The 22,612-nt window shown below is 42.4% G+C and overlaps 1 protein-coding gene across 3 annotated transcripts in view; it reads left to right on the top strand.

Annotated features, from left to right (window-relative positions):
* Positions 1–372: 372 nt before the first annotated feature.
* LOC111869405 (phospholipase A2) overlaps positions 373–22,612 on the top strand; it is a 32,472-nt gene continuing 10,232 nt past the window's right edge. For 2 of the 3 annotated variants that reach the window (XR_002843662.2, XM_023860906.2), the window contains exons 1-5: positions 373–491; positions 9,397–9,539; positions 11,559–11,701; positions 15,361–15,520; positions 19,385–19,528. Coding sequence is in view for 2 of the 3 variants with exons in the window: in XM_023860906.2 (XP_023716674.1) it covers positions 486–491; positions 9,397–9,539; positions 11,559–11,701; positions 15,361–15,520; positions 19,385–19,528 (596 nt within the window). In the remaining variant the exon portion in view is untranslated. Of the gene's footprint in view, positions 492–9,396; positions 9,540–11,558; positions 11,702–15,360; positions 15,521–19,384; positions 19,529–22,008; positions 22,223–22,612 lie in introns of those variants that run through there. The other variant, XM_033753421.1, reaches the window with a different exon arrangement.

Genomic DNA, 22,612 nt, shown 5'->3' with positions numbered 1-22,612 from the left:
AACATTGGCCAATATAGTCCTATGGGACAAAAATTGGAAGGGGATGAAAAGATATTATCACGTGTATGAGTGAAAATAAACTGGTGTCAAGAACTGTGTCAAGTTCGTACAGAGTAAGATATCACACTGATGCCATCTTCATGTAATTTATTATTCCAGGCACGTTGCCCTTGGAACAAGGAACCTTCTTTTACTTCCTTCCTCGTCCCTGTTAATGATTCTCATTGTTTAGAGAACTCATCACTATTATGAGTTGATGGGAGGGGTCAGCGTAAAGACACCTGATCCGAAGGTTGCAAGGCGCACGACGGGTGCCAGCGAATCGATTAATCGATAGAAAGAGGAGGCACTACTTACCAGAGTGCCCAGTACTCCGGTTCTCCCATCCTCAGTAGCACTCAGCTCAGTAGGACTTCAGGTTCGGGTGGAGTAGAGACAGAGAAGCGACTGCAATCAGACTATTGGGTTCCTCAGCGGTAGCGGAGATGAAGGTACGTGTATGTGTGTCTACTTCGTGTTTAAGGAGTTATATCGCTTTTCATATCTTTTATTTTATAAATACGGAAGTCTGGTAATTTGCTTTACATTTTGTGAATACAATGTTTGCATGAGGCATGTCTTTGGCTTGTGTATCTCAGAAGGAATTCTATTAATCTATATATTTCCGAATGAGGTTTACGAAATTATCTTCAGATTGGTATTGTGAAGATGAATCTGATCCGATATGCAACAGTGTCATTCCTAGGACAATGTCCAATGCAGTATTAGCATAAAAAATAAACCACTGTCACACCACCTACCAGGTTGCACACTGTGTAATTCAGAAGACCACAATATAAATATTGTTACAAAAATTTAGACGTTCACTATCATGCAATCTTAGTAAGAAAATAAATATTTCATAAACATGTGTCTGTTGAAGTTTATGCGCATTTAAATATGATTACGCCATTAATCTCTGGAGGATAAAAGGGATGTAAATTGTAAAATTTTTGTGAGAAACATGTTCCACCCCATAACTAAGTTTCAATGTCTTTACAGTCAAAGAATTTTTCCAAATATCTCCATATGATGTGATTCGGAAGATCTGAATTCAGAAGATCCCGGGTTCAGCTCTGAAAGGCGGCTATCTTGACTGAGGACTTTCGTGGTTCCCTTCAAAAATTTTGAGTAAAATAATAAAAGGGAGAAGCTTAAACTTAGATCGCTATCGATTCCTTCTACATTCTGCTATATTCATAATTTATTGTCGTCATAATACAGGACAACATGCAGACCCCTAAGCCATTAAATAAATTAAAAATCATATAAACGCCTGTGATCTCATTAGTGGGAAAGCAAGCCTATGTCGGAATCTAGCCATCTGTAGTAGACATCACGCAGAGGGAACTGAAGAAAATATTTCAGTTTCATGATGTTAGTTGCGGCCTTCTTGATAGCACAGCATTTGTTATGTTAAGNTTCATTCCTCAGTCTCCTGTATTTCCTCCTGCCTTCTTCATTGTTGACATTCTTCCATTTCCTTCGCTCCTCCATTTTACTCATCATCTCCTGTGTAACCCATGGTTTTCTTGCTATCTTCTCAACTTTACCTACCAAATCACTGATAGTATAGTAAAATAGGTTGATACAAATTTCGCTATAAGTATCCTATTTGAAAGAATAATTTGTGGCCTAATCTCAGTTGGATTTGTAGACTATTTTCTTTCCTACAACCGTATCGGGAGTTGTGTTTAGAATGCTGATATACTATTATATTAATTTGATATGAAGTATGACTGGAAAAGGGCTAAAGAACTAGGTTCGAATCTTAATGGTGGCAAAACATTTTTGCAAACGCTTTTAGATCGGCTCTGAGGTCAATCCAGCCTCCTACCATCCCGGTGCTAAAGGCTTCTTCTTGGGGGTAAAAGCAACTGGAGTGTAAAGTTTACAACTTAACTGCTTCTAATAACGAAGTTAAAGATACACGAACTTACCTCCATTTCTCAATATGATTTCGTGAACTGATAATTAAGAGCAGGGAAAACTTTAATGTAAGGAAAGTATTTTACAGTGCTGATATATAGCAAAATGGTTATTTTTATAAGATAAATTTTAGAGTAACATCCATTACAACATTCAATCAAAATCTGTCACATCTGAAAGACTAGAAATTTCGGACGAAAGGAGACGAGTGGATTCTCTATCATGAGTTAATTCATGTAAAGGTAAAAAGGTAAAGGTATCCCTGTAACAGGCGGCGGAGATCTGTAGGGTTGTGAGACGTCGAGGATCCCACATTTTCTAGACAAGGCTCACAGATGGCTGTGAGGCTGTCAGCTCTTTAACCCAGGAGGATTCCTGGTACTCATTTCTGTTAGCGGCTGAGTCGGCCCCAAGGACATAGTGGCGGCTGGAAGAATTAGGTCAATTGAAAAATCCAGTGACCTCTTCGGGAATCGAACTCTCGACACTTCGGCTTGTAGTATACTGCCTCAACTGACTACGCTACAGCGTGCCCCCAATCACATGCCAAAACAGGGCAATATTAAAAGCAAGCCTACGGGTTCAAATAGTTGTTAGCATTCACAATTTTCTCGTCCTGTGTCCTCTACTGGCGTAACAGCAGTGCAACCAGTTTCACTTTCACTGAGGTTCGACTTGTAAGTTCGAAAAATGTAAAATTGTCCTTGTGTTTAATTGATTAAGCACCACGCCATGAAGACGTAGCAAAATGGAGTTATAGCGCCACTATTCTTGACCTTAGCACTACATGGGAGTGGTCAGCTTCACGCCCCGCCGCTTGACCCCCAGGGAAAGAGCCTTGGGTGGGCCCCAGAACAGATCTGGACGCTGTGGAGAAGAGAAACTTTTCAAAGCCAGAACTAACTCCAAGTCCCTTTTGAAAAGTCCATAAAAGTACGTGACAAGCTAAGTACTGGAAGACGAAACTCCTTTAGTCACTTTTAGTTTGCCAACAGTGCAAAACGGTCAGTGATCTAATATTTTCTTTAATGTAAATACCTTACAGATTCCGCATTCACGCGGATAGAAATTCAATTCGACGAAAATTATATGACAATTTTACTAGCAGTGTATTCATGCTTACTTACTCATGGAGCTGAGCCCTTCTGGAGAAGCCGCCAATTCTGCAGCTACTCAAGAACTTCCCAGCATTTTATGGAACCCGAAGGTTCATTGCCGTGTTCACAAGAGCCCTCCACTGGTCCCTATCCTGAGCAGATCAATCCAATCCATACCATCCCATCCTATCTCTCTAAGATCCATTTTAATATTGTCCACCCACCTAGGTCTTGGTGTTCTCAGTGGTCTGTTTCCTTCTGGATTCCCCACCAATACCCTATATGCATTCCTCTTCTCCCCCATTCGTGCTATATGCTCTGCCCACCTTATCCTCCTTGACTTGATCATTCTAATCATACTTGGAGAAAAGTACAAGTTACGAGTATAGAATTAATAAATTAAAAAACGGCCAAGATCCAACAAAATGACTGTACAGCCATAGAGAGATAAGCAGGTAGGTAGGTAGGTAGATAGATAGATAGATATGTCCCTGGACAGGCGAGAATCTACAGCCATTTAGATGAAGGTTTCCCTTCATAAATACAATGCACTAATGAACACAGCTATTTTCCAATCCGTTTCAAGTACAGGCATGAAAATGAGTGGCGGAGGGGCGTGTGCATACAGCTGCCCGCATTCTTAAACTAGGCAGTGAAACGAAACAGTTAGACTAACACCCCGACCGCTTTAAACCTGAGGAAACAGCACCCGGCACCCAAAGAACACGATGCTGGACTGGCCACCAAACTCGTCTTACTTCGTAATGAAAACGTTATCTCTGTCCTTACCAGGAAACGAATCCCGTCCGTCCAGTCACAATACTGACTCACTGTTCCGGTTTCTATGTAAGGTAGAAGGCAGGGTTAAACCTCATCACTGTAGATGGATATTTGAGCCCGTAGAGGCGGTAATGGGAACACAGAAACACACTCAAAATAATGAATTTTGCCTAATATTACCTTCTTAAATAAACTGACGTAAATATATGCCTTTACAGACGAGGTGTGGCAAAGTGGTTATTAGTTTCGTGTAAGGTACTGACGGTTATTGCAGATGTCAACTAAAATACCCTCCTAAGGAATTCTCTTCACATTTTACTGTAGATTAAATTTCTTTTCTCTAACACTCCTCTAGTAATAAATGACATTCATACTTACGCCTATTTGTCAGGCAACTATTCGTACTTGCGAGTCGCGCGAGTCATATTTATGACTTCCTAGGGGAAAACTACCGTATTCTTGGTGAACAAGGAAACAAAAGGTCGTAGGTAGAAAGCAGGAAAGACATTCGCAGCTCTTAGAAATTCTACATACCTTCTGTTACTCAGCAGGGAAAACTAATTTAGAGAAACCAATAACATGTTCTTGTGGTCTGAAATATTGAACAAGGATGCATCATCCTCGTAATGGTAATGATGACAATCCTTCTATACGTATGAGAACGTTTTGTAACCATATGTGAAAGCTAACAAATTATGCAATTTTAGGATACCATAACACCACATTGTCGAATATGTAAGATTTGAAGCCTCCAGGGAGAAGTAATATATGTACTAAAATCTTCTCGGGCGATCAGTCGTGTTAGTGTTATGTAGAAACGTTTCGGAGATCTCTTCCGCCTCCATCATCAAGATCTATCAAACGCTGCTTTTCACGCAACATTTATATGGCTGATCTCCTGAGAAAATTTATTACGAATTGTCGAATGTTAACATGTTACGTAAACTTTAGTTAAATAACAGATCACGAATGAGAGAGCAGTCATCTGTTTCACTCTGTCTGTCTAATCCGTGAGTAATGATTATATTTCTATGTTCATACTAGCATTTGCAGTGTATTTAGCATTTATCTCGGAATGAGACGCAATTTATGGAGATTTAGACTGTTATTTCCTTTTCGAAATATGAACACAAAAAATATCAATATAAACCAGTTCAGTAAAATCGTGTCGAGAGCTGTGATCTGTCACCAACGGGATAACCCAAGTGGACACTTCACAGGTAACATGAAGGCAATATATCGATGTGGCTGATGGCATTCACATCACCACGAATATCATAAGACATGTGAGATTTGAAGTTATCACGACGCTGACTATGAACAATGCCTCCTTCTGAGATGTGGCGCCGTGTAGATATTGTGCACACCGATGTTCCTCGGAAACGTCGGTTTAAACAAAACTTAATTGAGCGGATATTATTGAAATGGATCTTAGATAGGATGGGATAGTATGGATTGTATTGATCTGGCCCAAGATAGTGACCAGTGGTAGGCTCTTGTGTGCACGGTAATGAACATCGGGTTCCATAAAATGCTGGTAAGTTCTTGAGTAGCTGCACATTTGTCGGCTTCTCAAGAAGTGCTTAGCTTCATGTAGTTAAATAATTTCATTATAAGTTTTGTCTATTCAATTTAGGAACGGTTTCCTCTGGAATCGAAGAGACTGTAAGATATATGAACCGTGCGTTAATATTCTTAATTTACCTTTGAAGTCAACGGATTATTCTATAGTGATTATAACGAAAATAATAATTAATTTATGAATCTATCAGAAAAAAAATTACTCCGATAAATTGAAATGAACTCCGCGTTACTGTAACGAAATATGTGTTTGCTGAAGAGTTTTCCTAGCAGTAAAATTCTTCCTAACTCATGTTCTCGACAATTCTTTTGAAAAAATTTAATTATTTAATAATATTCGAACAACGTATAGGCTCCATGCATCATGAAAGCCCCAGATAAATTCAAAACAAAAAATAATCAATGCAAAGACATTGTATATGCATTTTATGTACGGTTGACCTTGACCACATTACCATGGAAACGAAATCGATTGTTGCTCTGTAGGCGACATTTGCTTACCGAACACCTAATGCCAGCGAAATCACCTTGAGCAGTACAACAAAATCTCATTTTTGCGTTTGGGTCCCTAGTGCCTGCAGTTTTATTTTACTGAAATTCTGATTTTGGCTCCACATTTTTTGCACATAGACGCAAAGAAAAGCGGAACCAATTCAGATATGCTTAGTGCAACAGCCTGCTACAATTTAATATTATTTGCTGAAGGTGCAGCTTATGCAGTTTCCTCTGACAACGTGGTCTCCATAAACTACCAAAATTTATATAAAATCAGTAAATAACATTTCTTGTTGCCTGCTTCATACTGCTTTGTTGCTCGGCTGATAGGATTATTGAAATTAAGAAGGTTGAGATAAACACATGGACCGGGTCAGAATTATTTCCGACGGAAAGATACAGCTCCCCCCGCCAAGAAAAAGTGTTTGCATACTTACATTTAAGCCGCTTAAGGTATTTTTACTGATCACCCCAGAGAACTCAAGTTAGATTTTTTTAATACTTTTAAATTTGGTATTAATATTTCATACATCTTCTTCAAATTTGATTTTTCCTTTCAAATCGAGGAGCGTTCCCATGGTAACCGGCACTTATAGCACGCTCTGTAAATAACAAATTCAGGCTGTTCCATAGCTCAGGCGGTTAGTCACCGATTTGCCACTGCGGCGGCCCGGGTTCGAGTCCAGTCAGGTCATGTGGGATTTGTGGTGGACATTGTGACACTGGGGTAGGTTTTCTCCAAGTACTTTGTTTGGTTTACCCTGCCAGTCATCATTCCACCGACTGCTCCGCACTCCTCATCTATCGTCCGGGGGTGTTACAATAGGTCATTTAATGGCCGACGTACCAACTGGACTGTGTCACACCACCCCAAGGAACTAAGAACTAAAAATAACAAATGCATACACAAATTTGTTTGGAATATCTCGAGGTAAGAGGAAGACTATACTGAGATGTATCCACGTGGAACAGACTGTGAAGATGTGAAACTGATTGAGCTGACCTGCGTTAAGTTCTCTTGTGAACATGAAATTGACCTTCGAGGTTCGATAAAATCAAGCATTTCTTGGCCAGCTGAATAACTATCATCTTTTCAAACAAGTCTCTGTCCCTGAAGGCTCCTACTAGGATATGACCTTGCCGTAAACAGATGATTCTTTCTTACACAGCTCCACTCACACGTTGCGATGCCAGTTGCATAATGTATGGCACCAACATGGAGAAAACTGCATAATGAGGAGCTTCATAACTTGTACTGTCCTCCAAGTATAATTAGAATGATCAAGTCAAGGAGGATGAGGTGGGCAGGGCATATAGCACGAATGGGGGAGAAGAGGAATGCATATAGGATATTGGTGGGAAAGGCAGAAGGAAAGAGACCACTGGGAAGACCAAGGAGTAGGTAGGTGGACAGTATTAAAATAAACACACCGCACCTGCACTAGTGAAGACAACACCACACGCTGCTAGAGGGAACAACACAAAAGCAAGGGGCACGTGAGTATAATGCAATCAACATGACACAACATAAATAATAACAATCAGAGAACAATAATAATATGTGGCATTTTGTAGATTTCAGATTGCAGACGTAGCAAAACAACGGGCTAATGAAACAAACTGTCTGGAAAACACACATCACATAGCTTTAAACAAGTGGACGACGCCCCTTACGAGGTGGAATAGGATTTTACGAAAGATTTTAATAGAAAAAATGTAATGAATTTTAAGTAATTACTTATGTTATTTTAAGTGGACTGTAACGCACAATTTTAGCGCGCATCAAAGCAGTGTAACAGTTTAGACGCATTGAAACACCTGATGATGGCCCTCTGTGGCCGAAACACGTTGTGTTAGTGTTAAATGCTGAATATTTTAACGATTATTGCATTACTGACGGACTTAATACAGAGACATTTAATTAAAGATGTGCAATAGAATGCTGAAATACAGAATTAAAATGGATCTTAGAGAGGTAGGATGGGGTGGTATGGAATGGATTGATCTGGCTCGAGATAGAGACCAGTGGAGGGCTCTTGTGAACACGGTAATGAACCTTCGGGTTCCATAAAAACTGTGAAGTTCTTGAGTAGCTGCACAATTGGCTGCTTCTGAAGAAGGGCTCAGCTCTATGAGTAAGTGAGTGAGTGATGGTGATCATACTGGGGCACTATGACATTTGTTTCCTAGTAAAAATGCAAGACAGAAAAACACTTCTATCTCCTTCGCACAGGATCAATAAGTTGTCCCAGTGTACTGAGATTTTCTTGTATTCAATAGAGCCTGGAACAAACTCCGTGCAAAAACACTGTACTTGTCTAGGACTTGAGGCTCTAACATCGGTGGTTATGAAGAATTCTGAGATATAAAGCCGTGTAGAGAAGCCAATCAAAAATACTTCGAAATATAACAAATGCACCCTGGTATGTAAACAACCTAACGTTACATACAGACCTAAATATACCATACATCAAGGACGTCATCAGAGAAAAAAGTACCTCACATCACAACAAACTAGCAAATCACCCAAACGACATCCTACAGCCACTCGTCGAACCGCAGCACAATCGAAGACTCCGAAGACACTGGCCAGCTGACCTAAAAGAGAACTAATGAGGAACCTCCCACTGGGGAAGGGTCTCACCATGTCATTAAAGAGCATCACAGCACTTACACCAGCAAAGTAGCTTATAGAATTGTAGATTCTGATTGCTTAATAAATAAATAAATAAAAAATAAAGCCGCGTATTCCGCTGAAAGTCAACCGACCTTTAGGAGGAATATGTCGGCACCATTTTCAAAGTCGAAGAAACCAACATGAAGCTTGCTACATGCTTCATTCTGGATTCTTATTTGGTTTATTCTTCGGCCCTGGATATGGAGCCGACATATTTCTTCGAAACGCCGTTGATTTTCAGCTGACTGCACTGCGTTATATCACAGAAGATAGACGTCTTCAAGAATTAAGGATGTGCTGCCATCATCAGGTGCAATGTTCCATCAGGCAGTGCTTCTAAGTCTGTGCCATAATTCCCTACACTTCGCCAGATCATAGGGATGTTAAGCAAACATCCGAACAGAAATAAGGAAGTTTCCGTCACACAAACAAATGGTTTATATTGTGTAAGATTTGAGGTTTTCACGGCTTCAAATGGTTGTTATTATTCGGTTCACAATACATTTCGGCCCGTATAGGCCATCATCAGGTGATCTTGAGGTATATAAACTACCATTACGGGATTTTTTGGTTAACTTATATTAGCAAATTAATTTACGTAATCCGTCAGCAGCTGTGCATTCCTGAAAGTCACTTGATGATGGCCTACACGGGCCGAAATATGCTGGCAATTGAATAATAAAAATCCATTTGTTTGCGTGACGGCAACTCCCATATTTCTATTTAAGTACCACAAACAGGTGCAGCGCTACAAGAGCCGAACACTTATCGCACTCTGTCATGTGCTTCTGGTTGCAGGATTTGGCAATACTTGTGGGTGTGTGCGGGCTACTGCTGATGGCCGGGACTGTCCGATGTGTTGTACTCATGACGGATCCGTTTATGACCCGTCTGGTTGCCATCTCTGGCCAAGGACACGCATGCGTCGTGTACAATGATAGGTAAAGGCCGATAGTTTCCATAAAAAGGTAAAGCTATCCCTGTAACAGGGCGTGGAGGCCTATAGGGTTGTGGGACGTCGAGGCTCCCACATTTTCTCTAGAAAATCAGCTCACAGATGGCGGTGAGTTTGTCAGCCTTACTCGCCGGCCGCCCTTTACCCCCCAGGAAGATTCCTGGTACTCATTTCTGTTAGAGGCTGAGTCGACCCCAGGGCCATAGTGCGGCTGCAAGGATTAGGTAAATAAAAAAAAATCCGTGACCTTCCGGCTTGTAGCATATTCCTCAACCAACTACGCTACCGCGTGCCCCGTATGTTTCACCATAACGAATACAATTCTTAACGGTATAGTTCAAATTGCTGTCCCACACATTAAGACCTATGGGAAGAGGGGGCGGAGGCATAGATCCGCGTGTTCTTAACCTCGTCATTACACGGAGATGAGTGGTAAGCTTCACGGTCTGGACACTTTAACCCAGGTGAAGGAGTCCTACGGTACCTATTTGATAGGAGGCTGGGTGGGACGCAGAGCCATTCTGGACACGAAGGAGAGGAAAAAAACTCCTGCTCCTGCAGGGTATGGAGGTCCGACTCCTCGGTCATCCGTCCCGTAGCCTAGTTAAGGTTCGGCCACACAGAACGCTACGCTATGTTCGCTACGTACGCTACGTACGCTGTGTACACTCTGCGACGCAGCTAACATAGGGAACATAGCGTACGTAGCGTAAGGAAGTCTGTGTGGCCAGTCACATTGCTAATACAGGGAGATATTTTTCTGTTCGTATAGCGAACATAGCATATGTAGCGTGCGTCGCGTACGTAGCGCTCTGTGTGGCCGAAACTTTACTGTACCAGATGAGTTATCCCACAGCTTATCCTGCAATTATTACGAGTATTTTCCCGTGTAAATCTGTTGTAACTGCATGTTCTGTACTTTGTGTCTGCAAAACGTGTCCATGCAGGTCTCACAAAATATTATGAACTCCACAAACACGAATTCTTCTTCTTTACTCGTGCTACAGCGCTGTTTGGGTCTTGGCCCCCCTCTGTGGTTTCGTAACAGTAAATATTTCCGGGTTTGGGTCCTTAGTCTCAAACTAAAATCCAAACCTGTAGGACCAGGAACTACACTTCGTTTGGCCCATACCCTTTGACCTGCCTGGCATGGGTGGCTATGCCAGAGGCTTATGCTCCAGCCGGCATAGCTCTGTGCTTCCTTGGTGCACACAAACTTCTCTCCACGACAAGACGGTAATCCTCATTAGAGGAAACAAAAATGTTTTTTGCACGAATTTTTTTAGAGTACGAATGAACGGCAAGCGATTCGTTACCAATATGAAGACAGAATGTTTTCTAAACAATATTCAAAGATTCAGTTCTCACCTCATACGAAACACTTTTCCGTTCTTTTATGAAGGCCAGTCTGTTAATGCTGATCAGGGAAATAATCTCACTTTATTCTGAGAGTAATAAGGTAAAGTTGTTTCTATACTTAACTAATTAAGCACTATGCAATTAAAGCGTATGGGGGCGTGGATGTATAGAGCCACATTTTCTTGACCTCGGCACTAATTGGAAGTGAGTGATCAGCTTCACGCCCCTGCCACTTTACCCCTGGGTAAACAGCCCCCGTTACCCATTGGATAGGAGGTTGGGTGGGCCCCAAAGCAGGTCTGGACGACATGGAGGAGAGAAAATTGACCCTACCGGGACTTGAACTCCGTCCCCTCGGTCGTCCAGCCCGTATCCAATCGCTATACTGACTGCGCTATCCCGGCTCCTAAGAGTAATATGAAATATATAAACACCGTCTTTGGGCACATGAAGAAAATTTTAACGTTAAAGCACGTGGTACGTACAGTAGCACAGTACTGTGTCAACAAAGGTGGTAATTCCTGATTTTCTCAAAATTAAGAAATTGGTGTTTTCGCTGAAGACAACAGAGCAACTCACATAAATTCTGTCATTTGTCCTTGTGTCGCGCATAACATAGTACACGCGTCTGTTGTTCTCTCAACAGATCTGTAATAAGGAGGATGATTCTGGAATCAGACCCTACGCTGGTACGTGAAGTGAAGCCAGCTGATCTAACCGCCGTCGCCAAGGCATGTCGCAAAGAGAGCGTCTCACACCGTCAAGGCCAAAGAGGTTTCATATATCCAGGTAAATATTTCCAGTATTATTGCAATCATCATCTACTTCAAGGTAGGCATTTATTTGAGTGATCTGTCTCAAAACCAATCTTCCCGTCCTCTTCTCGAACGTTCAACATGTTTTCGTCTGTCTGGTTTTTAATTCGTAACTTTGCAGAGTCCATCCTTGAGATGTGGTTATAACATTTGTTTTTATCACAATTTCCTTATTTTGAATAAACGAAAGAAGGCTTATGAGGTCACCTTGCTGTCTATCGGTGTATCAGCCTGTATCTGTCAAGCTGTCTGTTTATCCGCCCTTGTATCCCCCAGTTTTTGTTATCAGGCTCAAGAGATCACCCTTCTGTTCGTGTGTCGATGCCCCCCCCCATAATTTTTTCGTTTTCTGTGGGTCCTCATCTTATCAAGGGGGTTAATGAGACTGCCTCGCTCTCTGCGTGTCTCCCGTTTAACTTTTTAATTTTCTGTTCAGTTGTGTCAGATCGAGGGCAAGCAGGTTAGTTCTTTAACTTCCGTCCCGACGAAGGAGTTCCTTGTTTCCTCTGTTTTTATGCAAATGCTGAGATGGATCTCAAGTTTCGAGTTACTGCCGCATGCTTCTGATGCATCCCTTCCGTTTTAAATTCATCAAAATGAAGCTCCATTTCTGTCAGAGTAACTAAAATTATTTTTTTTTCCAAATTATACGTCTACATTAATTCAGGAATCAAAATTCAGCGGCCCCTGCCTCAGGCTACTCATTCAAACCATTCTAACGTCTTCACTTCCACTCTGCCCTTATAATACGGAGGAGACAGAAAACGAAAAAATAGGAGAGGGAGGGGGCACCGAAACACGGATAGCAAGGTGATCTCATAAGCCTCTTTTTTTTGTGTCTTTCCAAAATAAGTAAATTAATCTAAATAGAAATGATATAACCACATATAAAGATGAGGGCGAAGCCTGAAAATCTTCTAGCAAAAGATGCTCTTTTCTCACTCCTCACCAATCAGTCTTCCCAGAACTTCTTGTTATAGTCGTGTTCTGTATGCTAACACATACATACATACATACATACATACATTTGTAAGGCACCTCGTATTGGAATTTCCTTACATGGTCTGTAAGTGCGCATCCAGTTACACGCCTATGAATATAATATATAATAGAGTCTACTACTCTAGCAATTAAATGTTCTGACTTTAAACCCAGGCTAGTGAACTTTCTTCATTCATTCATCTGTAATCTGTCAAGATGACAGGTCCACAGTCTCTTCCAAAACAGTTCCTCCACTTAATGCGATCTAGAGCTTTCTCCTTCAACTTGCTTAGATCCTGAAATATGTAGATTATTAAACTAGCCTTCCGGGCCTAAGACCTGATCGGTCATCATTCAGAAATCGTATCCCCATGTCAAACTGACACATGACATTACTAAATTGTATGTCAATTGGTTTAAAATTGGATCAGTTGAATTGATTACTCTCAGTGGTCAAAAGGCTTCACAATTTGTACTCTTCACTAAACATTATTTAGGTAGCTAAAATAAGGAGAATGAAATCAGAGGGTCAGTGAGAAATGTGCAGGAAATATTAATCGCAAGCCTGAAACATACCACGTCTGGGTGTCATGACAGCATAGTATTAAGGTGAGTTTAAAGAAATAGGGTGATCCAGTGTGTACTAGGTTCATCTGGTTAGAGATAGGGCCCAGTGTGTACTAGATTCATGTGGCTCAAGATAGGGCTCAGTGTGTACTAGGTTCATCTGGCTCAAGATAGGGCCCAGTGAGTACTAGGTTCATCTGGCTCGAGATAGGGCACAGTGTGTACTAGATTCATGTGGCTCAAGATAGGGCCCAGTGTATACTAGGTTCATCTGGCTCAAGATATGGTCCAGTGTGTACTAGATTCATCTGGCTTAAGATAGGGTCCAGTGTGCACTAGACTCATCTGGCTCAAGATATGGTCCAGTGTGTACTAGATTCATCTGGCTCAAGATATAGTTCAATGTGTACTAGATTCATCTGGCTCAAGATATGGTCCAGTGTGTACTAGATTCATCTGGCTTAAGATAGGGTCCAGTGTGCACTAGACTCATCTGGCTTAAGATAGGGTCCAGTGTGTACTAGGTTCATCTGGCTCAAGATATAGTCCAATGTGTACTAGATTCATCTGGCTCAAGATATGGTCCAGTGTGTACTAGATTCATCTGGCTTAAGATAGGGTCCAGTGTGCACTAGACTCATCTGGCTCAAGATATGGTCCAATGTGTACCAGATTTACCTGGCTTAAGATAGGGTCCAGTGTGCACTAGACTCATCTGGCTCAAGATATGGTCCAGTGTGTACGAGATTCATCTGGCTCAAGATAGAGTCCAGTGTGCACTAGACTCATCTGGCTCAAGATAGGGTCCAGTGTGCACTAGACTCATCTGGCTCAAGATAGGGTCCAGTGTGCACTAGACTCATCTGGCTCAAGATAGGGTCCAGTGTGCACTAGACTCATCTGGCTCAAGATAGGGTCCAGTGTGCACTAGACTCATCTGGCTCAAGATAGGGTCCAGTGTGCACTAGACTCATCTGGCTCAAGATAGGGTCCAGTGTGCACTAGACTCATCTGGCTCAAGATAGGGTCCAGTGTGCACTAGACTCATCTGGCTCAAGATAGGGTCCAGTGTGCACTAGACTCATCTGGCTCAAGATAGGGTCCAGTGTGCACTAGACTCATCTGGCTCAAGATAGGGTCCAGTGTGCACTAGACTCATCTGGCTCAAGATAGGGTCCAGTGTGCACTAGACTCATCTGGCTCAAGATAGGGTCCAGTGTGCACTAGACTCATCTGGCTCAAGATAGGGTCCAGTGTGCACTAGACTCATCTGGCTCAAGATAGGGTCCAGTGTGCACTAGACTCATCTGGCTCAAGATAGGGTCCAGTGTGCACTAGACTCATCTGGCTCAAGATAGGGTCCAGTGTGCACTAGACTCATCTGGCTCAAGATAGGGTCCAGTGTGCACTAGACTCATCTGGCTCAAGATAGGGTCCAGTGTGCACTTGACTCATCTGGCTCAAGATAGGGTCCAGTGTGCACTAGACTCATCTGGCTCAAGATAGAGTCCAGTGTGCACTAGACTCATCTGGCTCAAGATAGGGTCCAGTGTGCACTAGACTCATCTGGCTCAAGATAGGGTCCAGTGTGCACTAGGCTCATCTGGCTCAAGATAGGGTCCAGTGTGCACTAGACTCATCTGGCTCAAGATAGGACCCAGTGTGCACTTGACTCATCTGGCTCAAGATAGGGCCCAGTGTGCACTAGACTCATCTGGCTCAAGATAGAGTCCAGCTGTTGTCTCTTGTAAAATGGTAACGATTACGATTACGATCTCCTGAAGGATGTGACTACTTCTAGTTTAGCAAAAAGAAAGAAACGCGTCGGAGATACTTGCTAGTCCATTTTCGGTGTAGACGAGTAGTAACTCCCTGCCAAACTATAAATACTTGTCACATTCTAGAAAAGTGTATTCTTGATACCGCCATGGGAAACAATTACCTTGAAAATATATCTCCTGTTCCCACAAGAGGCCGGGACTTCTTAGACCACTTGAGCCGACGTTAGCTTCCCAAGAACGAATCTGTTCCATTGAGTTAGAAATTGAGTCAGACTGACATTTTATGAATTTCGTTTGTCTGTAGACACAAAATGGTGTGGTCCTGGGAACGTGGCGCTGGACTATGATGACCTAGGGGCATACACGGAGGAGGACAAATGCTGTAGAGATCACGACCACTGTCCGGACCAACTGGAGCCCGGACAATGCCTCTATGGACTCTGCAACAACTCACCCTTCACCAGGTACGTAGCATGTCTTAAGGGTATGAGAAACTAGAGTAATAAGCGCGGATGCTTTCGTCCTCGGGTTCATCCATTAGCGTACGTCCACTTGTCGAAGGATAACGGCGCTCCGTAGTCTTCGATGGCTCGGTCGATGACATAACATTCTGCCTCCGTCTGCTTCTATCGTCGATTTGTCAAGTTTCCCTTAGGAAAGATGGAAATAACTCTTTGTCGCAAGGTCGTTAACGGGTGGTAAGTGGGAGTGGTACTGATGTAGGATTTTCAGACGGAAATGGAAATAATTGGTGAACAGGGTTTGGTGCTCAATCGGGACGGGGTTCGATTAATTTCATATGCCACGAGCTAGTAGTACAAGCCTGTCAGTCCGACTGAACCAGCTGCCCTTGGTCAGGGATTTCTTATCGCGCTTTGCACTGTCACAATTCTCTGCAACAGGAGATATTTCTACGGGCTCATGCGTTTCACTAACATTTCCCCACAACCTCCTTGTACAAATCTCCTCTCTCAACTACCCTCAAGTGCCTGGGCCCCCCTTTTATCTTACCAAGAAGTAGACATTTGTTTAAAGTAAGGGCTGCTTACTGGCGGCCCTATGGGAAGGCGTACCATTCCCATCTTCGGGTTTTGCACGGAGAGGCCGGATTTGCTCATACGCAAGTTAAAGAGACTGAGAAGAAACCAGAAGCAGGGATACGGTTTCTGCAGTACTTCTGTGCTGTATTCGAAGAAATTAACCTCTTACAACCCCGTGGGTCTGAATAGTACCATCGGCTTTAAAGTACTAACAACTCTGCAGTCTGCCCACTTAATGTACTCGTTTGTTTCGTATGGTTCTCACAGTAAACAGCGATCTATTCCTAAAAACAAATATAAATCACTCCGTCCAATGTGACCTGTAAGTTTTTTACTACATGAAAACTTAACACCCTTACATGTTTCGGTCTCTGTGCACCATCTTCAGAGGGCAAACATCACTACAAATAGGAAACCACCATCACATAAGTTGTTTAGACGTAAAGCACGTACACTTATATGCTACAATACATAGTACACAAAATTGAACATTTCACAAACACAGCAGTTTCCTGGGAATGTAAAGTTTTTTATAAAATTGTATAAAATTTCTTGATGCTAATTAAAAAAAATATATATATTTTTTAGATTGTCAATAATTAAAATTCGTAAACCATGCAGGCTCGTGTTCGTCCTCCCATCGTCCCTCTTATATGGGGCAGATATTGTGCCACCTGACTATCTTGATGTGGAGGTTCTTTATATCGTCCAGGCTTTGCGCATGGCTGCTGTGCTGTTTTCACTAAAAAGCTTTATACAGTTGTTTGTAGCTGAGTGGTAATGTATTTCCTGTGAGGTACGAACTGAATTTTTATATTGTTTAGAAGTAATTCTGTCTTTAACTGGTTAATTGCTATATTGGCATATGTTTTCTTGGCCGTACCGATGTTGAGAAACAGCTAGACAGGTCATTTATTGGCGTGGAAAGTTCTCTTCACGGCATGGTGCTTAATTAATTAAGCCCAGGAATAACTTTACTTACTTACTTACTTACTAATGAAAGCGGCCTCCGTAGTCTAGGGGTAACGGTCCCACCTCATGACTCAAGGTACGCGGGTTCAAACCCGGCGGAGGTCGTGGAATCTTTAAGGGCGGAAAAATTCAGGGAACAAGTCCTCCTGGAGGGACTTTAAGCCGTGGGTCCCGTGTCGTAGCTTTACAGCACGTAAAAGAACCTCATGTCTCAAGGAGACTTCTGAGCCAAATTTGTAAGGACATTTCCCGCCCAACAATAGTCTATAACGCCTCTGGTATATGGGGGAAGCATCTAGATACCGCTGAGCCAGTAGAGGCCGAACTCGCTGGCTGAGTCGGGACTGATAGCACGCACCAGTACCGGTAGGGTATAGAGACTGGTAGAATATCACAAGGGGACCTACAATAGATCAAACTGGTCGCGGTGCATGGGGAAACCCACCCCCTCCAATAATAATAATAATAATAATAATAATAATAATAATAATACTTACTCATGAAGCTGAATCCTTCTGGAGAAGCCGCCAATTCCGCAGCCACTCAAGAATTTCCCAGCATTTTATGGAACCCGAAGTTTCATTACCGTGTTCACAAGAGCCCTAGACTAGTCCATACCCTGGGCCAGATCAATCCAATCAATACCATCCCAGCATGTCTCTCTAAGATCCGTTTTAATGTTGTCCACCCACCTACGCCTTGGTCTTTCCAGTGGTCTCTTTCCTTGTGTCTCCCACCAGTATCCTATATTCATTCCTCGTTTCCCCATTCCTGCTATATTTCCTGCCCACTCCTTGATTTGATCATTCTCATTGTACTTGGAGTTTACCTTACTTATTTTTGGGCCCGTTGGAAAGAGGTTATCTCAGTCACATCCTAAGACAACAAAACAAGTGTAAAGATAAATTTGTCTCTGCGTTCAAGCAACACGCCTTTAAGATATATAGAGATCGGCATTGGTGGAAGGTGTATAGTCAGTTTCACGCTCCGGGCGCCGTTGCTTGCAACGAAATAACCGATACTCGTTGGATGGGAGAATGGGTACGTTACAGAGATTGTATCAGGCGGTGAAACGGAAAACGGGGTACTAAGAATAGGAGCTTAGAGCGGATGAGGCAGCATGAGGTAGCATATCAGTAGCATGACTGATACATGAATATATGTAAACAATAAAGGAAATGGCGTAAACTAGTGGCAACGCTTCTGACCAATGGATGGCAGTGGCAGACTTCCGGGAGTTTTCCCAGTTGGCTGGTGACGTAAGTTCGTAAGACTTGAACACATGCAACCTCTTACTCTGCACACGACTTTGTCTGTCTGTCTGTCTGTCTGTCTGCAATCTCTGTGGCGATACGTATTAACTTTCAGTAGCGTCCTCATCGAAATCACCGTTCCCTGATCAGGCAGGTATTTTCCAAATGCGTTCTTCGCGATTTTACATATCTCACTGCCCTTGCTGTCGACTGATTACATAACAGACTTGTCGTTACATAGCTAATGGATTTACAGAAATCACACAGCAGAAGACAAGAAACGGTTTTTCTCTGAATAATGCTGTATTCTAGAATGTGACACTGTATATAACAAACTCCATGGCCTGTAGTCCGTCAGCGAACTATACCGACCGAGTGACCGCCGCTTGTCGGCAAAGTTAGTGCCAAATTTTGCGGATAGAGGGTGTCACGTGACCAGCACACGGATCCCCACGGCCGTTAATCTCGATTTTTCTATATCGGAGCAGCTATTTCCTTGAAATAGCTCCTCAATTATCATCACGAGGCTGAGTGGACCCCGTTCCAGACCCACTATTTCTCAGAATATCTGGTATCGCCGAGAATAAAACACGGGACCTCTGGATCTGTAGCCAGGAACTCTGACCAGAAGACCATAGAGGCGGTCTGACACTGTATAATGTGGTAGAAATTTACAGGCGTTTAGGAAAAAAAAAGTGCTATATTTATCTCTTTAACCCGTCTTCTACAGATGAAGGTATTACGTGTCTTCCTGAATATCCGGAAATATCCGTCAGACGATATGACGTCACATTCCAGGAGACAATAATCAGCAAATTCTCAAACGTGATACTTAAAATCTCACTTTTTTTTAGCACATTTCGTTATATAACCCGTCCGGAGATAGGGACTAGCTCTATCTATTAGGCCCAACTGAGCATGTTTTACCTGAAGACGGAGACAGAATCCAGTCTCCGAAACGTTGTGTTTTGAAAAATAAACAGGACGGTTTTTAGATATAGACAAGACGATGGATAATGCCCAAAAACATAATACTTGAATTAAATGCATGTGCTTGTTGCAGGTCGCACTGTGACTGCGATGCCAGGTTCAGGCGGTGTCTGCAGTCCCTCAACACCGACACGTCCAACACTCTGGGCGCCTTGTTCTTCAATGTCGCTCAAGTCACTTGCTTCACCGAAAGCCGACCTTGTCCGCAGCTCATTGAGTAAGTTTCCTATCATGATTTACTTTTTTACTTTTTACTAGGGCTTACGAACAGATTTTGATTACTGTCGAACAGTTGCGGGCTAGTTGATGTGGGTCACTCTCTCTGACGAGAGGACGGGTCTGTCGTTTACAATTGCTGCTGGCATTCGCCAGCGCAGTCATTCTCCCTGTCCGAGTCCCACTTTACTGTTTCAGATTCGAAACTTCCCCTATTGTCGCCTCCTACGAATCGCAGGGCTATGGTGGAGGTATTCGACCTCGCCTCCACACGGGATTATTCTCACTACGTCTTACAATATTGTTAATCTGCTCTTGGGAGAAGAAGCATGCAAATAAAAAGCATAGCGAATTGTGAGGAACAGCATAATCACAGTCCGTACATTCATGGGGCTATGTAAGGAAGTCATTCATACAGAGTGTACTGCAATTTCAGGAGGTGATTTCTAAGGGCATTCTGACTGACTGACTCACTAACACGTGAGTTTCAGTCGTCACTATAGTCAGAAGCGGTGAATCAAGCATGCAAATTCTTAGTTAAATCTTAAGACTAATTTTGGCATACAAATGGATCAAGGCAGAAGTAGCCTATATCTGTCGTAACGGAGGGTTTGCAGTCAATGTTTCTGAGACTCGTGAGCCGCAAACGCCGTGAGTCGTGGAGGATCTCCCGCGATATTATATATCACTATAACATGCAAACATGTGTACATATTTTAATAAAACGTCTTCAAAAAGAAAGAAAAAATACTACGTTTAATTCTATATTAAGTAAACAGGAATATTAATTTAAAAAATCTCTGTTGTAATTACATTGAAGTTTTCTGAAGTTTACGTGTTCCTATCGGAGCTTTAGTTGAAAATCAAGGTGAAAATATTATAAGCAGCGAGTTTTCCCTCCATATTTGACACTGAAACCAGTTGCACTACAAAGGACGAAGTGAAACTTGTCCAAAGATTCTACATATTTTGTGGAACAAGAAGGTCGATTACCAAATTCACAAAAGCCTCCAACTGCAATTTATTCTGAGCGCTGAATCCCGTACACACACTTAGTTCTTTAAAATCAATTTTATATTAATCTTGCACTGTGTCTTGGTATCTGAAGCTGTCTCTTTCGTTCAAATTCTTCGATGAAATTTTGTACCCATTTGTCTTTCCTTTCCGATGTCTGCTACATGTCCTACTCATCTAATCTTCCTTGACTTATTCACCCAAATCATATTTAGTAAGAAGGAAAAATTACAAAGCTCTTTGTTAGGCAGTTTTCTCCAGCCTGGTTTTAGTCTCCCTCCCCCTCTTAAGCCCAAATACCCTCCCCAGCACCCCTTTCTGAATTATTCTCATCTGTGCCCGTTTCTCTGAGTGAGAAACTGAATATTATCTGTCTACCAATGGCTCCACAGCCCTTGTGGCCTTCGGCCGCTCTATCAGTTCTTTAATCTATACACAGTTGGTAGGACTCCTTGGACAGAAGATCAGCCCGTCGAAAGACCGCAAACTACACACAGGAAAACACAGACACAGAATAAACGCACACATACATCTATGCCTCGAGTGGGATTCGAAACCACGATCCCACGATTTGAGTGGGCGAAGACGATTCATATTTTAGACCGAGCGACCGCTGTGTTCGGCACTGAATATTGTACCCACACAAACTAGTAGTTGAAATTAGAGCGCTGTACATTTTAATCGTAACGTTTCTAGACAAAAGAAAGGAAGACAGATTCTGAACAGAATTTAATATGCTCATAATTTTTTCGTGAATGTAATTTTAATTTTTTGTTCTCGTTCCGATGTGCTTCTTAGGATATCAGACTACAAACTTACTTACTTACTTACTAATGGAGCTGAGCCCTTCTTGGGAAGCCGTCAATTCTGCAGCTACTCAAGAGCTTCTCAACATTTAATGGAACCCGAAGGTTCAATGCCGTGTTCATAAGAGCCTTCCATTGTTCCATATCCCGAGCCAGATCAATCCAATCCATATCATCATATTCTATCTCTCAAAAATCCATTTTACTATTGTACACCCTCCTACACCTTGGTCTTCCCAGTGGTCTCTCTCCTTCTGGCTTTCCCACCAATATCATGTATGCGTTCCTCCTCCATTCGTGCTACATGTCCTGCCCACCTCATCTTCCTTGACTTGGTCATTCTAATTATACTTGGAGAAGAGTACAAGTTATGAAGCTCCTCGTTATTCATTTTCTCCAACCTCCTGTCGCTTCATCTCTCTTCGGTGCAAATATTATCCTCAACACCCTGTTCTCTAACACCCTCAGCCTATGTTCCTCCCTTAATGTCAGAGAACAAACTTTACACCTATACAGAACCACAAACAAAATTATAGTTTTGCATATATCAGACTATATATCATCCTAAAACTTTACAAGTAATATATAAATTTGAGTAATCATAATGTTACCAATAAACACGGTTCAGCAAATATTAAATAGGATTGTTTTGTTTGTTTAGCGGCTGCAGCTTTGGTTTTCGGTCTGTAGCAGCTTACACTGTGGCGAATGAGAGCCCTCGACAAACAAGGGCCCGAGGTGTCTTAGGTCTCTTGTCGGGAATCTGGTACAACATCTTGCGATACGCAGTCGGAACCACGTGACTTCCGTCATGTTCATTTATACATCCATGCCGGTGTTTTCCTTATCTATCGCTATGGATGCGTTCTGACAGCGCCTTCAAGGGGAACAATTCCATAGTAGTGAAGTTTCTTGCAGAGAGTGATAGATAGCATTACTCTTCAACCAGCATCGGCGCATCATNAAGCACATATACACGCACGGACGTCAATGGACTGACCTCAGACTGTCGTGTAGTGTTATTTGACCTTTGCCTTCGTGGCAGCGATGCCAGCAGCATTAGCGCTTGGCATCTTGGTTGGCAGCAATGCCATGTTGGAAGCGCTGCCAGACAGATGCCAGGTGCGATATATGACTACTAAATTACTACATTGAGTTTGGCCGAGATGCTGGCAGCTGCGCCATGGCCTCCTTTTGGCATCCTAGTGCGATACCGCTCTTAGTGCAATCGTCGACGGATTGAAAAATAAAAGCTGATAGAGATA

This window comes from Cryptotermes secundus, unplaced genomic scaffold (assembly GCF_002891405.2).
Source record: "Cryptotermes secundus unplaced genomic scaffold, Csec_1.0 scaffold813, whole genome shotgun sequence".
Classification (NCBI taxonomy): domain Eukaryota; kingdom Metazoa; phylum Arthropoda; class Insecta; order Blattodea; family Kalotermitidae; genus Cryptotermes; species Cryptotermes secundus.
This window is presented reverse-complemented; position numbering and strand designations above follow the sequence as displayed.